Source organism: Sorex fumeus, unplaced genomic scaffold (genome assembly GCF_029834395.1).
Source record: "Sorex fumeus unplaced genomic scaffold, SorFum_2.1 ptg000094l, whole genome shotgun sequence".
NCBI classification, from domain to species: domain Eukaryota; kingdom Metazoa; phylum Chordata; class Mammalia; order Eulipotyphla; family Soricidae; genus Sorex; species Sorex fumeus.
The window spans coordinates 10,364,602-10,381,331 of NW_026606151.1; the positions used below are offsets into that span (position 1 = coordinate 10,364,602).

General features: G+C 47.9%; 1 protein-coding gene across 2 annotated transcripts in view; it reads right to left on the reverse strand.

Moving 5' to 3' along the window:
* Positions 1-16,730, reverse strand: part of KIF13A (kinesin family member 13A) — a 215,353-nt gene that overhangs the window by 81,945 nt on the left and 116,678 nt on the right. For both annotated transcript variants that reach the window (XM_056132384.1, XM_056132383.1), the window contains exons 5-6: positions 1,627-1,719; positions 290-470 (exon numbers count right to left, since the gene is read on the reverse strand). In XM_056132384.1, coding sequence (XP_055988359.1) covers positions 290-470; positions 1,627-1,719 — 274 coding nt within the window. The remainder of the gene's footprint in view (positions 1-289; positions 471-1,626; positions 1,720-16,730) is intronic.

The window sequence follows — 16,730 nt, forward strand, 5'->3', positions numbered from 1 at the left end:
AAGATTCCAGGGTCTCAGCCTTAACGTTTATGAATAAGCCATGGCAGGAAAAATAATGCCAATAATAAAAGCATCTTTTTAAATCACCCAAGTAAGCAACTGAATATATAAATATGGCAGGACCTATGTACATTTGCCTAGCAACAGGCTGTTCAGAGGTTGATGATTTCTCTGTCAATGAATGAAAATCAAAACAGTGCACAAGGACATCACAAAAGAGACCAACTTAGGGCCAGCTAAAAAATGTAATAATTGGCCTCATTACAAGTGTGCTCAACCATGAACTTACCCTTTGGGGTCTAAGAGATCCCGCACTTTCTCATTGTAAATTTCCATGTAGGACACTTCGACTTTGAAGGTTTGTGACTCATTCTGCTCCACAGAGATCCTCTGAAACAAAGCACAGCAGAGCCTCGGAATGAGGCCTAACTGCTCAGCGTTGCCCATCATGGAGAAGGATTTTCCTGAGCCTGGAATGGAACAAGCAAGAGAGAAGCTTGATGAGGAAGCCCAATGCAGGGTGCCCACCAGATGGAAGTTTCTGATGCCCAACAACCAGGGCCACACCGCAGACAGGTGCCAGATTAAACCTCTGAACACCACAACGACTGACCTTCCCATTGCACCCATGACCTTCAGTGTGACTCTTGTACAGAGACTGGGGAACACTTTTCTGACACACAGACACACACATCAAATATAGCCATGAAGAACACACTCTCCTTCAAAGGATGTCATGTAGCATCTCCACAGTACCTCTAAGTGTCTCTCACCCTCCCCACCCCGAATTTTATATTTGTGAAAGTGCTTTGAGCCATGTATCTGCTCTCATCTGCGTCTCCTAGCCGTCCCGGTGATGCAATGGTAAGCAGTATTACTCTCATTTACTGCCTTCTTCATGCTTTATAGCTGACAGATGTGGCTCAGAGCAGTAATGGCTGGGCCACTTGTAGGTTTTTGCTTTCCTTGTTTGTCTTCTGATCCTAGGTTTAATGATCTGTCCGCATTTTTGGATCCCAGTAAAACTCCTCTGTCTAGGTTAATATCAAGAGTTTTTATACAGTTTTTATTATCACGCTTATACTGAGAAACTGGTAATTATTTTCATAGTTCAAATAGAGGCTAAAACTGCAATTTGGGAAAATGATGCTTAATAGTTGGAAACCAGCTTTGCTCATTAACACTGAAATTACTCAATTGCTAAAACTATTCAGCCCTTTTCAAAAAGGGGGTTACTTTTGAACCTCTAATTTAGTGTAACTCTTGGTTAGGAGCCTTTTTCTGTTGCTTTCCAGAGTGTTGTTTTATTTTTAACTTCGCATTACACACACACACACACACACACACACACATAGACTATAGGGGCTGGAGAGAGAATACGGCAGGGAGGGCAGGGTAGATGCATGCAGCCAACCCAGGTTCAATCCTTGGCATTCCATAAGGCCCTCCGTGCACAGCCAGGAGTAACTGCTGAGTGTAGAGCTAGGAGTAATCCCTGAGCATTGCAGTGTGATACAAAATTTTTAAAAACGGTATATATTCATATGCTTATTTATATATTTAATATAATTTAATATATTTCTATATATTTAATATAATTGAATTTAAACAAACACAGCTACTCACCTGTCTGGCCATATGCAAAAATACAAGCATTATACCCCTGAAAGGCTTTTTCAAGAATTCCTTCTCCAAGGCACTTGAAAACAACTTCTTGACCTTAAAAACAGAACAAGGGGAAAAAAAATGATTTTTCTTGCTTAGTATATGTGACAGTCCCTGGACACATGAAGTTTCTCAATCCCAAAATGATGCTAAGTGTCTGTAGGCGCCTACTCCCAGTCGGGCTGTGCAAGAGCTGAAACATCCGTGACTTCATCTCCTCTTCCATCGCTCAGGACCTGGGACCGCTCAGGAGCCCACCCGCTGTATGGCTCTAAGACCCTGGCCTCAGCACGGAAGCTCCCTGTCCACTGCCAGCGACTCACCTCTTGAGTCTCTTTTCAAGACTTAGTACTGAAATGTTGTTCGACGTTGTAGGATGACATTGGCTTGTCCTTTCTCCCTTGCTGCAAGGAGTTTAGGTTTATTGGGTTACACCCATCACAGTGCTCCTGAGGCACTCCATTCCTCTGTGTTTATCTTTTTTTTTAAGTTTTTTATTTTATAAAGTAGCTCACTATATATATATATATATATATATATATATATATATATATATTTTTTTTTTTTTTGCTTTTTGGGTCACACCCGGCGATGCTCAGGGGTTACTCCTGGCTCATGCACTGAGGAATTGCTCCTGGCGGTGCTCAGGGGACCATATGGGGTGCTGGGAATTGAACCTGTGTCGGCTATGTTGGCTGCATGCAAGGCAAATGCCCTATCTGCTGTGCTATCTTTAATGTCTCCTCTGTACTCTGCTTCCTCTATCTGTTAATCACTTATAGCCCCAAATCAGATCCTGTGTCTTGTAGGGTCAGATCCTTCTAAGGACTATGGATTTTGTATTTGTAAGTGAAGTACTGCTTTTCTCTTTCCCTTATCATGATCACGACCATCCTGTTGTTTGTTGATTGCCTCGAGCAGGCCCCAGTGACGTCTCCTTCATCCTAGCCCTGAGATTTTTTAAAAAGTGCCATATTCAAGGCTCTTTCAGGGTTAGGAGAATGAGACCCATCATTGTTACTGGTATTTGGCATATTGGGTACGCCATGGGGAGTTTGCCAGACTCTGCCCTGTGGGCAGGTTACATTCGGTAGCCTGCCAGTTTGTCCAAAGTAAGAATAAGATAATAAGCTTCCGGGAGCTGGGTTTTGTAGTCTCTGAGTCTTGGCCGTTGATGGGATTACACGCGCCAGGGGGCCAGTTGGTGGGTGTGACCCCTGCCTACTGGAATATGGAGGATCTGGGTGGAGGATGCTCAGCCCCGATCTGACCAGGCTTGGAGATCTCAGCCCCGGGACCTGCATGCCTTTGTTCCTCTGCCAGTACCTTCATGCGTGTGGAGTGTGGTCTCAGCATGGTTGTGGCTGGTTCTGGAGGTCTTCAGCTGTTGGAGCCGTGGTCGGGGCAGGGAGGGAAACTCAACCCGCTCCCCTCCAAGGGGCCCTGGGGAGGACAGCCAGGCTCGGGGGCAGGAGACTCTGCCTTTCCCTTATGTCCCTTGCATAATTTACTTTAGAGCAATGTCCTTTTTGTAAAGACACTGGAAGACAGGTAATGCTATGCTTTTGTAACCTGGGAGTTAATAGACGCCAAATAATATTTACTCCTGGGTGTCTGTCATATTTACTCCACTCATGCCTCAGCTGCCCTTTCAGTACTCCAAAAGGAGGGTCTTGATGTACGGATTGGATGGACCCCGGGAAAACTGTAAGCTACCCTGGCATCGAAATGGGAGAACCATAAAACTTTTAATAAGTTAACAGCACAGTCGTGGACAATCTGCCATGACCCCAAAGAAGTCAACTGGACAAGGGCCCTGCTAGGGTTAGGAAGGACTAATCTGGCCTGAGCACTGTAGTCTGGGATCTATAGTGAGATGTCCACAGGAGAGCCACCCTACAAGCTTGATATATCTCTTACTGTGTCCATACAAAATGACTAATATTATTAAGAAGTAGAATTACGATAGGCTGGAGTCATAGCACAGCGGGTAGGGCGTTTGCCTTGCACACAGCCAACCTGTGTTCGATTCCTCCAGCCCTCTCGGAGAGCCTGGCAAGCTACCGAGAATATCTCGCCTGCACGGCAAAGCCTGACAAGCTACCCATGATGTATTCGATATGTCAAAAACAGCAACAACAATTCTCACAATTTGTTGTGAGATGTTACTGGTGCCCACTCGAGCAAATTGATGAACAACGGGAGGACAGTGCTACAGTGCTACAGAATTACAATGATTGTTTAAACGGTTATGGACTAAGGAAAGGAGAAATACTCCCTTAGAATAAATTCCACCCTTGAGCGTATCTCCTAGCAGGATATGATCTTTGTCTTAGAAGAGTTTCCCCGGAAGGAAGAACTTTCTATATGCTGATTGTGCTATCTGACCTGGGAGGTTGGACTCTTGACTAAGGCTGCCAGGCTGGGCATGGGGAGACTAGCATGGTGGAAAGTAGGAGATGGAATGAGGGGCAGGTGAGACTGGGAGGGGGCGCTCAGTGAGGTTGGAATAGGCGCATGGGGACAATGGAATAAACAGCGGGATGGAGATGGGAATAAACGGTGATCACCAACCAGTCTGCCCCATTTCCTCCTTCTTTTGTCCATCACCGTCAGCCATCTGGGGTGGGAGAGCGGCCGAAACACTGAGCACACGTGGCACATGCCCACACGTTTTGTGAATGCACAGACATAAACTGCTTCATTTCTCCTCCTGAAATTCTGAGCAGGGCATCACACACATCCTGGCGTGTGTAACACGCTTCTACCTGGCTCACGGAAGCCAAATGCTGAAGCTCTACTGGCTGCAGGGTGCCACGTGCTCTATGCAGGCCCCTGCAGGCCACATCTGCCTTCCCACGGGGGTCACAGGGATGACTTCTCTACTGTGAGCCTGTGGGCAGTTTACTGCAGCTCTTGTGTTACTCTATGTAAAATACACACACACACACACACACACAAATGTTGGATAGAGATGGCTGAATGTCACATTTACTATCCTTTTTTAAATTTTTGGCTTAGCTTTTTAGCCACACCCAGTGATGTTCAGGGGTTCCTCCTGGCTCTGCAATCAGGAATTACTCCTGGCAGGACTTGGGGGGATCATATGGGATGCCGGGGATTGAACCCTGGTCAGCTGCGTGCAGGGCAGATGTCCCACCCACTGCACTTTCGCTCCAGTCCCACATTTATTACCCTTTGAAACTGATGACTTCTAACAGTCATTCCTCATTTTCATCTCTCTCCCTCTCCTCTCCCCCCCCAACCCTCCCCCATACCCAGCAGTGCTGGAAGCTGCTCCCAGCAGAGTTAGGTGGTACCAGGGATCACACATGAAGCACCAGCACACACAGCCTATGTTCTAGCCTCCTGATGCCTCACTCTCGCCCTTCTCAGTTCTTACAGAATACTCACTGATAGTATTTGTAGAGACTATTGGCTTAAGAACTCCTTTCCTGGAGCCCATTTATTCACCTTTTATCACTTTAGTACCTCCTATAAAATTGGTCACGGTCACAGTCCTCCCGTTGTTCATCGATTTGCTCAAGCGGACCCAGTAACATCTCCGTTGTGAGACTTTGTTGTTACTGTGTTTGGCATATGAAACACATCACGGGTAGCTTGCCAGGCTTTGCCGTGTGGGCGAGATACTTTTAGTAGCTTGCCGGGCTCTCCAAGAGGGACGGAGGAATCGAACTCGGGTCGACCATGTTGGCTGGGTGCAAGGCAAACGCCCTACCTACTGTGCTATCGCTCCAGCCCCTCGCTTCTCCTACAAAATACGAAGTAAATATTTATTGAAAGGGCCAGAGAGATGGCAAAGCACTTGCCTTGCATGCAGCCAACCTGGGTCCTATTGCCACATGGTCACCTCAGTCCCTCCAGGAGTGATTCCTGAGCATGAGCCAGGAGTTAAGCCCCGAGTCCACCTGAGGTTGCCCCAAAACAATCAACAACAACAATCACCCAAAGTAAATAAACACCAGAGTGCAATTAAACTCTCAGAAACATTTTAGGGTGCCAAATATTAAACCTGGGGCCCATGTGTCAGAAGCACGTGCTCTCAAACTACATTCCCAGCCTTTATTTTAACCTTTTTCTCCTATTTGAGAATTCTCCTTTTATGATGGAAATATATGATCTAAGTTTTGTGGTATATGTTTCCTTCAATTCTGAAGGAAGAAAAGACTTTCCAGCACCTATTACAGAAATATGCCCTCCTCTCTAACCCACTGCCAGAGACATACGCACCCATAAGTGACTCTCATAATTGCATGCTCACGTAAGCATTATTTATGGAACTGTGAACTGCAATCAAGTTAAGGGTCCATTAATGGGAAAGCAGAGAGAAAAATGTGACAATTTTATTTGATGGATTATTATACATAAATTAAAGAGAATGTGTGAAAATAGTTCTAGAAAAAACATAGTTGTATGAAGAAAAAACCCACCCTGTGCTTATCAGATGGCATATATCATGCAAAAACTTCTATCAAGTATTGTGTGTAATATTTCTGTGTAATATTTAAAGCTAAAAATGGATTGGAAAGACCCAGCAATATATAGATAACCGTTTTTCTCTATTTCTGGCTTGTGACATTTAGCATGGAGCCTGGTACCTAAGGGATATTCAAAACATGTTGACAGAAATTCTGAATTTTTTTTAAATGGGCGCAACCAAGAGCTACTCTCCTAAATATGCAAGTTTGTTGTGAGAATAATATAAAGGGTGTGTGTGTGTGTGTGTGTGTGTGTGTGTGTGTCTATTCATGAGTCCACATATGCTCTGAGAATAATCTATTGTCAAAATTACTTCCACGACCTAAAGGTATGTGTGTGTCTGTCCATCCACCCGAAAAATATACACCTCAAAATGCTTTGACATTACACTGAAGCATAACAGTCTTGTCCTCACCAAGAATCTGACCCTTCTCATTGCTGACCTTTTATATACATCAATACTGTTTTCTCTGACATTTTCTCAAAGAATCTTCCTTAATCCACCTGCATTCCCAAGGAGGCCCATGCCTCCAACCCAGAGTGGAACTCAGAGTGGGGAAGAAAGGGAAGGAAATCCAGCCAGTGTCGGCCCTGTGAGAAGCCTTGACTCAGCCAGCCCCATGTCCCATTCAAAAGCCCTGGAAAGGCAGGGACAGGCACCGCCGCCTGGGACAACCCGATAGGATCTCTTCCACACCACTAACCAGGTAAGCAGCCCTGGGAAGGGAGCGGGAGAGGGTGTAGGTAAGATGCGCTACGCCTTGGTTTGGTCAAGAATCCTGACCTGAATTTGTGATTTCACTTCATCTTTGGTAACTCTTAAGTACCCAGGAGCTTGAGTTCCTGGCTCAACTGCAGAGCAAAATAAACTGTGGTTTGAGAGCTTTTTTCAGGGCTACACAGCAACTCACTCAGCAACTGATCAAGAATTCTTATCAGGGAAGATATGGCTTAGCAGTAGAGCACATATTCCTCCCTTGTGTGAGTGTGCGAGGTCCTGGTTCCACCATCTAGACACATACACACACAAACACACGCGCACACACACACATATATACACACACACAAGAATTTATATCTGGTCTTGTATCAGATAGTAAAATATAATGGTTCTTTCTGTTCCCGGGGCTATGCAGGATAGAATTAGGGGGAAGATTAATTGTCTGGTGTCCTCAAGGACAAATCACAAAACATTTATTTATTTTTTCCTCTGGAGAAACAGCCTATATATTAAGCTCATTAGTTAGAAAACAACCCACAGAAATGAATGCAGTAGAGCTATATGAAATAGGTTCATGACGCATTAATTGGCAGGGGAAAAAAACCTGAAAACCTGTCTTCTATAACTACAAAAAAATTTAAAAATAATAAATGATCAACAATCAAAGAATTATCCCCAGATTATGAAAATAACAAAAAAATTGGTTTAGTTCAAGTCCAATTATTGCAAATGCTAATCAGTACATGAACATTATATAATTTATATACTTTTATGCTATAGAATAGACAGAAGAGAATTTTTCTCCACTGTTCTATTTGCCATAAGCTATATATTTTTTTAATTTTATTTTTTAGGGGGTCACATCTGGTGATGTACAGGGGTTACTCCTGGATCTGCACTCAGGAATTATTCCTGGTGGTCCTTGGGGGATCATATGGGATACTGGGAATCGAACCTGGGTTGGCTGCATGCAAGGCAAACGCCCTACCTGCTGTGCTATCACTCCAGCCCCTCTATTTGCCATAAGCTTTAAACCTTTCTTGTTTTCAGGGCTCTGAGCCACACTTGACAGTGCTCAGGGAATCACATAATGGGAATTAAACTAGAGGCTCCCACATGCAAAGCCTGCACTCTCGCCCTTCAAGCCATTTAAATCTCTTTTATATTCCAGAATTTGTAATACCCAGATAAGGGCTGTGTGAATTATGATGGTGAGGGGGGTCTGGAGGACTCTGAAATTAGATGCCAGAGTTGGGCACAGGACTGTCTGCATCTCCTATGAGCTCGGTGCCCTCAGGAGGCAAAAGCCCACCTCTGTGCTGACTCTGGGCTATTCGGGCTCATGCCCGTCCACAGTCAGTGAGTGATTCAGACTGCGCAACCCTCATTTCCTGCTTCTTTCTCTGAGCATGCTTTCAGTTGTGATTGTTTTTTTGGCCCGTGAGGTGTTGGAGATTGAACCAGGGGCTTCCTCCCTGCCAAGGGTGCACTCAGCCCTGTGGAACATCTCTCCGGCCCCGCGGTCATTTCAAACCCTGAGCTCATCACACTACACTGCTTGCCAGTGATGGACCATGAGCACGCCGGGACCGTGATGGACACTGAGGGCCCCTGGAAACAGGAGTCGCGGTAGCTTCTTAGTGCCTGGTGCAGGAATTATTCCCATGTGGGAAACGCTGTTCTCAGGCGACAGTATATTTAACTGGGGATTCCCTTTCCTCAGGGGCCAGGTCGGAGGCATCAAAATATTGTCTGTTCAACTTTAAAAAAAGAATTGTTTCTTTGTATCAGAGCAACTTGAAATTCTAATGAACCCCTAAAGACTCCAGGTTCCATTGTGAAACAAGGCACTGGGGTATGAACAGATGCAGCAACATAATACGGAGCGACTAATTGGGTAATTTCGGTGAAAATTACAGATCACGCATTTACTGATAGCATCGGAAGCTCCTGCACACGACAATAAAATGTCTGTGACTAAGATAATAACTAGTCTCACGTTTCACTTAATATATTTGCACGCTTTTCAAAAAGTCGTGCTATTTGTCGTCATGCTTGAGAGAACACAATTCAAGGTTAATGCATTTAGTAAAATTCCCATTAGAACGTGACAAAGAAACGGGAAAATTCTGGGAAACACAAAACGGAATATAAAGGAACTGAGGACTGTTTCTGAAAGTGATTTCATCCCTCCCCCATCCCCTCTTTCTATTCTTCCTTCATGAAGCACAACGTGTTAGAAGGACAAAAACAAACAATGCCAGAAAGGTCGGTGTATTTTGCAAATCCAAGTGAGACTGGATTTTAGAGAAACTGAAATACATTTTAGCCCCATGGTTTCACACCTGATGGGAAACTGACTCTTAACACAAGCCATGGTAAGGATTTTCCCCTCTCCCCAGAAAAACAATATTAACTTGGGTGGTGGGGTGACTGACGCCCGTCTGCAATGTGGGCTCACTTCCCGTTCTGTACTCAGGGGTCAATCCTGGCCGTACCAAGGGTTGAGCCAAGGCTGGCCAAGTCCAAGGCAAGTACCTCATCCCCTGTACTCTCTCTCCAGCTCCAACTTGCTTGGTTTAAAAAGAAAATTGTTTGATGGATATAACAGGCTTTCTCTTATGAATATTTAGAATATTTTCTCTTTTCTTCTTCTTGTTTTTTGGGGCCACACCCATTGGTGTTTAGGGCTTCTGTGCTCGGGAATCACTTCTGGTGGTGCTCAGGGAATCGTAGAGGGTGCAGGGGATGGAACCTGGGCCGGCTCTGTGCAAGACAAGCACCTTACCCACTGTACTATCTCTCTGGCCCCTCCCCTTCTCTTTTTCCCCCTGCAGCATTTATTCTCACATATTTATCTATGTGCAGTTTCCTACCTTTTTTTTTTTTTTTTTGCTTTTTGCTTTTTGGGTCACATCCTGCAATGCACAGGGGTTACTCCTGGCTCTGCACTTAGGAATTACCCCTGGTGGTGCTCGGGGGACCATATGGGATGCCAGGAATTGAACCCGGGTTCGCTGCGTGCAAGGCAAATGCCCTACCTGCTGTGGTATCACTCCAGCCCCTTTCCTTTTGACCAGGCAAAACTCCAAAATCTTAAATGACTATCACCTCTAGTAATGGGTGAGTTATTTTTTTTAAATTTTAAAAATATTTTTGGCTTTTTGGGTCACACCCGGCAATGCTCAAGGGTTCCTCCTGAATTAATCCTCAGGAATTACTCCTGGCAGTGTTCAGGGGACCATATGGGATACCGGGGAGCAAGCCCAGGTCAGCCACATGCAAGGCAAACACCCTCCCCGCTGTACTGTCACTCGGGCCCCTATGGGTGAGTTCTTTTCATATATCCACAACACTGGGTATTGTCACTCTTCTTGCTTTCAACCAGTCATTAAAACAATCAAATTGTATTGTTTGATATGCCAAACATATTCAATATGCCAAACACAGTAACAAGTCTCATGATGGAGACGTTACTGGGCCCGCTCAAGCAAACTGATGAACAACGGGAGGCTCCGTGACACTCCCTGATTGCCCATTTGCATCCTTCCTTTGCGGGGGGAGGGTCGGAGGGCTGTTGGATCACCCGGGTGGTATTCAGGAACCACGCTCGACCCCAAGCTTGGGGGCCACGTCAGTGGTGCTCAGGGGTGACACAGTACAGGGGATCAAACTGGGTCAGGAGCACGCAAGGCAAACGTTATGGCTCCAGCCCTGCCCACTGGTATTCCTGAGTGAACTGAACTGACAACTGGGGCCCGAAGTTTGTTTCGATGAATTAATTAGGTCAGTCACTGTTTTTTCACTTATTAATTTTTTAAAAAATGCTCATTCCATAGTAATGTGTTAAGCCAGGATGGAGCACTGACGTAAATATTTTTCCCAGGCTGTCACTTACATTTGACTCATCTGCGTTCTTGTTAGACAAAAGCTTTCGGACTTAAGAATCAAATCTCTTGATTCAAATCTTTCATCTTTGCCTTTGTGGCTGTTCTCTGTACCTACAATGCTTCCCGAATCCTCTAGGATGATCACTAGATCCAGTTTATCCCGGCCCTCATTAGGAAGGGATTCGTGCGTATTTTCTTCTCGCTACACTGGGTTTGTTCTTTACAGCTTTATGCTTTAACCAGCACCCCGACTCCTTAGAGGTGTGCGGTTCTGGGCAAGCGCTCGTTTTCTTCATCAGTAAAACCTTAATAGCAGGTGCTGGTGGCTGAATACAGCAATGCAGGGACAGCAGGCATGAGCGCCCGGCCAAGGTATATTTTAGTCAATATCTATTATTAATATTGACCCTTAAATCTTTAATCAACGGTAGCTGACATTGGTATAGAGAGGGAATCAGTCAGCTAATGATTTTTCCCTAAAATTAATCTTTCCAGAGCCGGGGAATTGGAATGCATGCTATGCAAGAGCACAGCCCTGGGTTTCACTCCTAGCACAGCATGGTACCCCAGCACCTCTGGGAACAGTCTCTGAGTCCCACTGGGGTGTGAGCCCCCAAAGCCAGCAAAGAACCAAAAAGTAGTTCTTTCATGTGTGCAAAAAGGATTCCGTGATGCAATCCAGTATCAGAGATAAAAGACACCATCTTGGGGGGGGGGGCAGAATAAAGGAACCATTTAGTACGATGTTATTGCCTTTCCTACAGATTCACCCAGAAATTACTCCTGGTGGTGCTCGGGGGACCATATGGGATGCTGGTAATTGAACCCGGGTCAGGCGCATGCAAAGCAAACGCCTACCTGCTGTGCTATCCCTCCAGTTTCCTTTTTTTTTTTTAATACTATGAGAAATTATGGCAGGCGGGGGGCAGGAGCACCGACTCAACATAGCGAACCGTATCAGCAGAACTGTGAGTGGAAGGGCATGCTAGAAAGGTCCCTTCCTGTTCTCCCCTGGTCCCGTCCCAGCCAGATGAGGTCCTGGCTGATGGATCACTGAATCAGAGCTATGGGTTGCTGACTTTTAAGGCCCTCCTGGCACAACTGAAAAAAAAAAAAAAGAGGCCAGACTGGCCAACAAAGCCCTCTGATGCTGGCCGCCTGCACAACACACACCCATCTCTGCTGAAAACCCACAGCGGCTCATTCCAAGACAGGAAGTCTGACACCTCAAAGATGCTTCTATGCACAACAGGCCATTTTTCAGCACACACACAAAAAGGACTGTCAAACTGCTCCTGAAACCCAGTTCACCAAGATGGGGTGTGGGGTGGGGAGGGGGAGAGCCGTGATGGGGGTTGGGCACAGCTCTGGGGCAGCTCAGTGGCACAGTGCCTGCCGGGCACTGCCCCTGGCTGAGTGGGACCCTGGCAGTGCAGCTGTGTGTGGTTCCTGGGGTGTCAGCTAGCCAGGCTTGGGATGGGACCCCCTGGGAGCTCACGCACCCAAACTAAAATGTATGAAGCCCTTGTGGCCAAGTGAGCACCAACAGCAACCCAAAAGGTAGGGGTGGGGGGTGGGAGAGGGGAATAAAGTGGATGCGGGGCTCTTTCAAACAACAACAAAAAGCGGGGAGGCTTTTAGGTGAGGTGCTGGGAATCAGGGAACCCACCCAGGAGGCAATGCCCTGCCCCGGACTGCCAACACTCATCTGCCAACAGAATGAAGGACAGTCAGGGAACACACCAACTCTGTGGAAAGCAGGAGCATCTCTGGGTATCTGCTTCTGCTCCCAACACACTGAGCCAAGCCACAGCGCTGTCCCGGCCTTACGCAGGAACCCTCAGGGCCAAGTTCCACTTTCCATGGCAGCAATGATGCTCGGTGTCCTTCTGAGTCCCGCAGGATGGTCTCCAGGTAGGTGAGCCCCGAGCAGTGTCCGGCAGAGGAGCGAGGAGTCCGAGTGCCCAGGACAAGAGCTCGGGTCAGCTGAGAGACCAGGCGCCACCCTGGGCATCGAGAAAATGGTGGGGATGGGCTCAAAGCTCTGGGGTGCCCCAACCCCAGGCAGTGCCCAGGGAGCAGAGCCAAGAAGCAGAAACCAGGGATGGAAAAGAAGAGCACCGACCCAGTCAGCCGGGCACGGAGCGGCACAGGGGTCCAGCCACTAACCGTCCCACTAGTCACTTGGAACTGCAAGAATCCTACAGGAGGGCAAGGCACCTGCGTGTCACTGCTGTCTCCTGGGCCCACCTGATGTACAGGCAGAGAGTGACCTTCGATGGCAACTCCAGGGAGGGGCCGCCCGACCTCACCGTCATCAACACCTGTATTCACCGAAGTCAAGCAGCGCTGGGGCCAGAGTGATAGTACAGTGGGGAGGGCATTCGCCTTGCCTGTGGCCAACCTGGGTTCGATCCCTGACTCCCCACTGGGTCCCCCAACCCCACTGGAAGTGATCTGTGAGCACAGAGCCCAGAATAATCCTGAGCACTGCACTGCTGGATGTGGCCCCCAAACCCAAAATAAACCAACCAGCACTTTCCAGAGTGGGAAATCTATCTCTGTCTCTATCGCTATCTTTGTCTGCCTGTCTGCTCCCCCCCCCCTCACATACATGCACACACACGCACGCACACGCACGCACGCACACACACACACTGTCAAGAGCTGGGGTGAAGGGCGGTGGCATCACCCTCTGGTGTAACTGGGGAACGGACAATGACACTTTGTGTATTTGCTCAGAGAAGGGAGATTTCCCTGAGTAATTATTTGTTTGCCTTCCTGAAGTGGCGGCAGCTGGCCGATCCGTGTGGGGATGTCTGTTTGGGCCAGTGACTCTGTTCCAGAGTCTGTGGTGTTCTCTCTGGGGCTCCTTCTCTTTGAAGTGAGAACACAAAGGCGGAGCTCACTCACTCAGCCTCTGGGACCTGGGCTCCCCCTCCCCCCGGCCCCTCTGTGAGATGGAACACGCCTGGACAGGGCAGGGGGCCCAGCTCCACAGCCACACGCCCAGACAAGGCAGGACGCAGCAGGTCCCACACTTGCCCCTAGTGACACTTGTCCCCTGAGGGGAGAGAAACACCCGAGCTCAGCCAGAGTACCAGAAAAATCCCTCTCTCACGAGCATGAGGTGCAAACTGTCTCCCAGAGGGCCTTAAAGTCAGGTGCCAGCTCAAAAGAGCAACATGGTGATGAAGGAAGGCAGACATCATGGCTGGGCCAGGAGAACTGAGAACTGCAGTTTCACTCAGCGACAAAAGTCTATTGCTTGAGGGGCTGGAGCAATAGTCCAGTGGGTAGGGCATTTGCCTTGCATGCGGCTGACCCAGGTTCGATTCCCAGCATCCCATATGGTCCCCCAAGCACCACCAGGGGTAATTCCTGAATGCAGAGCCAGGACACACAGACACCTCTGTGTGTCACCGGGTGTAACCCAAGAAAACAAAAACAAAAACAAACAAACAAAGTCTATTGCTTGGGATCAAAGAGATGGTAGAGAGGGTAAGGTGCTTTTCTTGCATAGAGCTGACTCAGGTTCAATACCCGGCACCCGGTATGGTCCCTGGAACCCCAGCAGGAGTGATCCCTGAACAGAGAGCCTGGAGTAAGCCTTGAGCACCACTGGGCGTAGGCCCTAACACAAAACAAAAACAAAACAAAAAACAAAAAAGAAAAAAGAAAAAAGAAATCTGCCTCTTGAGGGCCTGGTAACAGGAGCCCCTGAAAGGGGGCCGTGTGGGAAAAGGGAGCGGGGCCTTCTCCATGGTGGCACCCCAGAGCTAGCAGCCAGGCCCCAGCTCAGAGTGACTCATCGGACTATGCTGCCACCCGGGCTCAGGGCTAAGCCTAGCCACAGGCGGGTGGGGACCCTCGCTATGTCTGTAGCTGGATAAAGGGGCTGACTCACTGGGGGCCAGGGACCTGTCGGTGCCAGGAACAAACTAGAAAGAACGCCCCCCCCCCCCCCCCCCGCCTTGCTGCCTTTACCTGGGAGGCCTGCCCCGAGAGAGGGCACTTTCAAGTGAGTCAGGAGGGTGTTTGCACAAGAAACTGCCGGGAAGTCAACATTCCTCACTCATCTCTGCTGCCAAGACATGGGCAGGGCCAGAGCCCGGTGGCACGGGGCATGTCTCGTGTGTCAGAAGTCCTGGGTTTAATCTTTGGCACCAAAAAATATTCAAAAATACCCAAAAATACCCAAAGCAAATGACTTCTGTGGGACTGTGGGGTGTACAGGGTTTACAGGTCCAGGGCGGGGAAGGCGGGGGTATTGGTGATTAAAACAAAGCCTGAGTCAGTGGGAGAGGGGGGCCCAAGGCTGAGCACAGTCATACCTTGTGCGCAGGGGGCCTGGAGTCCATCCCTGCCACCGAGTGGTCCCCAGAACACTGCCAGGAACGACTCCCGAAACAGAGCCAGAAGTGCCTCTCTGAGCACTATTGGGTATGGCTACTCCAGAAAGAATTAAGAGATAGAGAAACAAAGTCAGCGCCATGACTGGCTTATAAAGTAGCCAGAAGAAGCTAAATTTCAGTTCCAGAATTCCTGGAATTGAGCACAGATACCTGGAATTGAGTCATGATTTCCCCAAAGTGAGATAGCCATGGTGAGGTCAACTAAGGGTTACCAATCAGATGCAGGTAGGGAAACCCCCCTGTATAACCCTTAACTCTTACACAACCTTTATGTAACTCCAACTTATAACCAATCAGCTAAGTACAAATAGTAGAAAGCCCCTCAGACTGCAGTCAAAAAGGCTGATCTCAGGAAGTCCCTGTTATATGTTATGGTATAAAAGCCCCTCACTTTTGAGACTTGGGGCCGCTCGTTCTGAGAAGGCTGCCACTGGTTGGTGAGCTGGACGAGGGCCCTAGCACTAGCTAGCTGAGCTAGCCAATAAAGACCCTTTGCTTACTGCATCGCAACTTGTCTTTGTGTGATTCCTCTGGGGAGATCTCGGCCCAGTTTAACAGAAGGAAGGAGGAAGGGAGGGAAGGAAGGAGAGAGGGGGAGGGGTGGGGAAGTGGGGGAGAGGAGAGGGAGAGGTGAGGACTGGGGGAGTAGGAAGAGAAGAGGAGGGAAGGGAGGGCGGGGAGCCAAAGTCCCGAGCAAACAGCATGGAAAGCTTGAGGGACCCTCTGATCAGAGGGAGAAGGCTGTGAGGGTCTCTAACTACATTCCAAGTTAGTGCAATTCAACAACTTCCAGAAACAGTCACCAAGAAGTAGAAGAAAGAAGGCGGAGAAGGTCAGGAACTCCCTAAAATCCTCAACCATCGATGATAGTGACTAAAATCCACATTCATCGCCACGTTCTGCTCTCTAGGCAGCAAGCCTTCTCCAAATCCACTTCCTTAACTGTATGGTGGGGGCAAAAGCAGCCTCCCCCGGACAGGTGTTCTGACCATGGAATGAGCTGCTCCAGACAGACACGAGGTGCACACAGTGCTGGGCACAAATGTACCCAGATATCACTCAGAACATCATTCTCTTCACTCCAAATACCTGTAGTATATTTTTTATTTGTTTGTTTTGCTTTTTGGGTCACACCCAGCGACGCTCAGAGGTTACTCCTGGCTCTGCATGCAAGACTTACTCCTGGCGGTGCTTAGGGGACCATATGGGATGCTGGGGATTGAATCCGGGTGTGCCGTGTGCCAGGCAAACACCCTCCCTGCCATACTGTTGCTCCTGTCCCAGCCATAGTATGTTTAATGCTGTCTAAAGGATCCAATCAACAGTGCAAAGTAAAGATGTGGACAAGAAATATGGTGCATGAAGGTAGGCCTGCATGGGATGCATAGACTGGGGTGAAGAGGTGATGATGGAAAGTGCATGTGTGTGCACACACACGTACACGTACACATGCACACACACACTTTGAAATTTAACACTGTTAGTCATGTTTCTTTATCTCAGAGATGTTTTTCTTAACGGAGCTTCACTCATTCACCA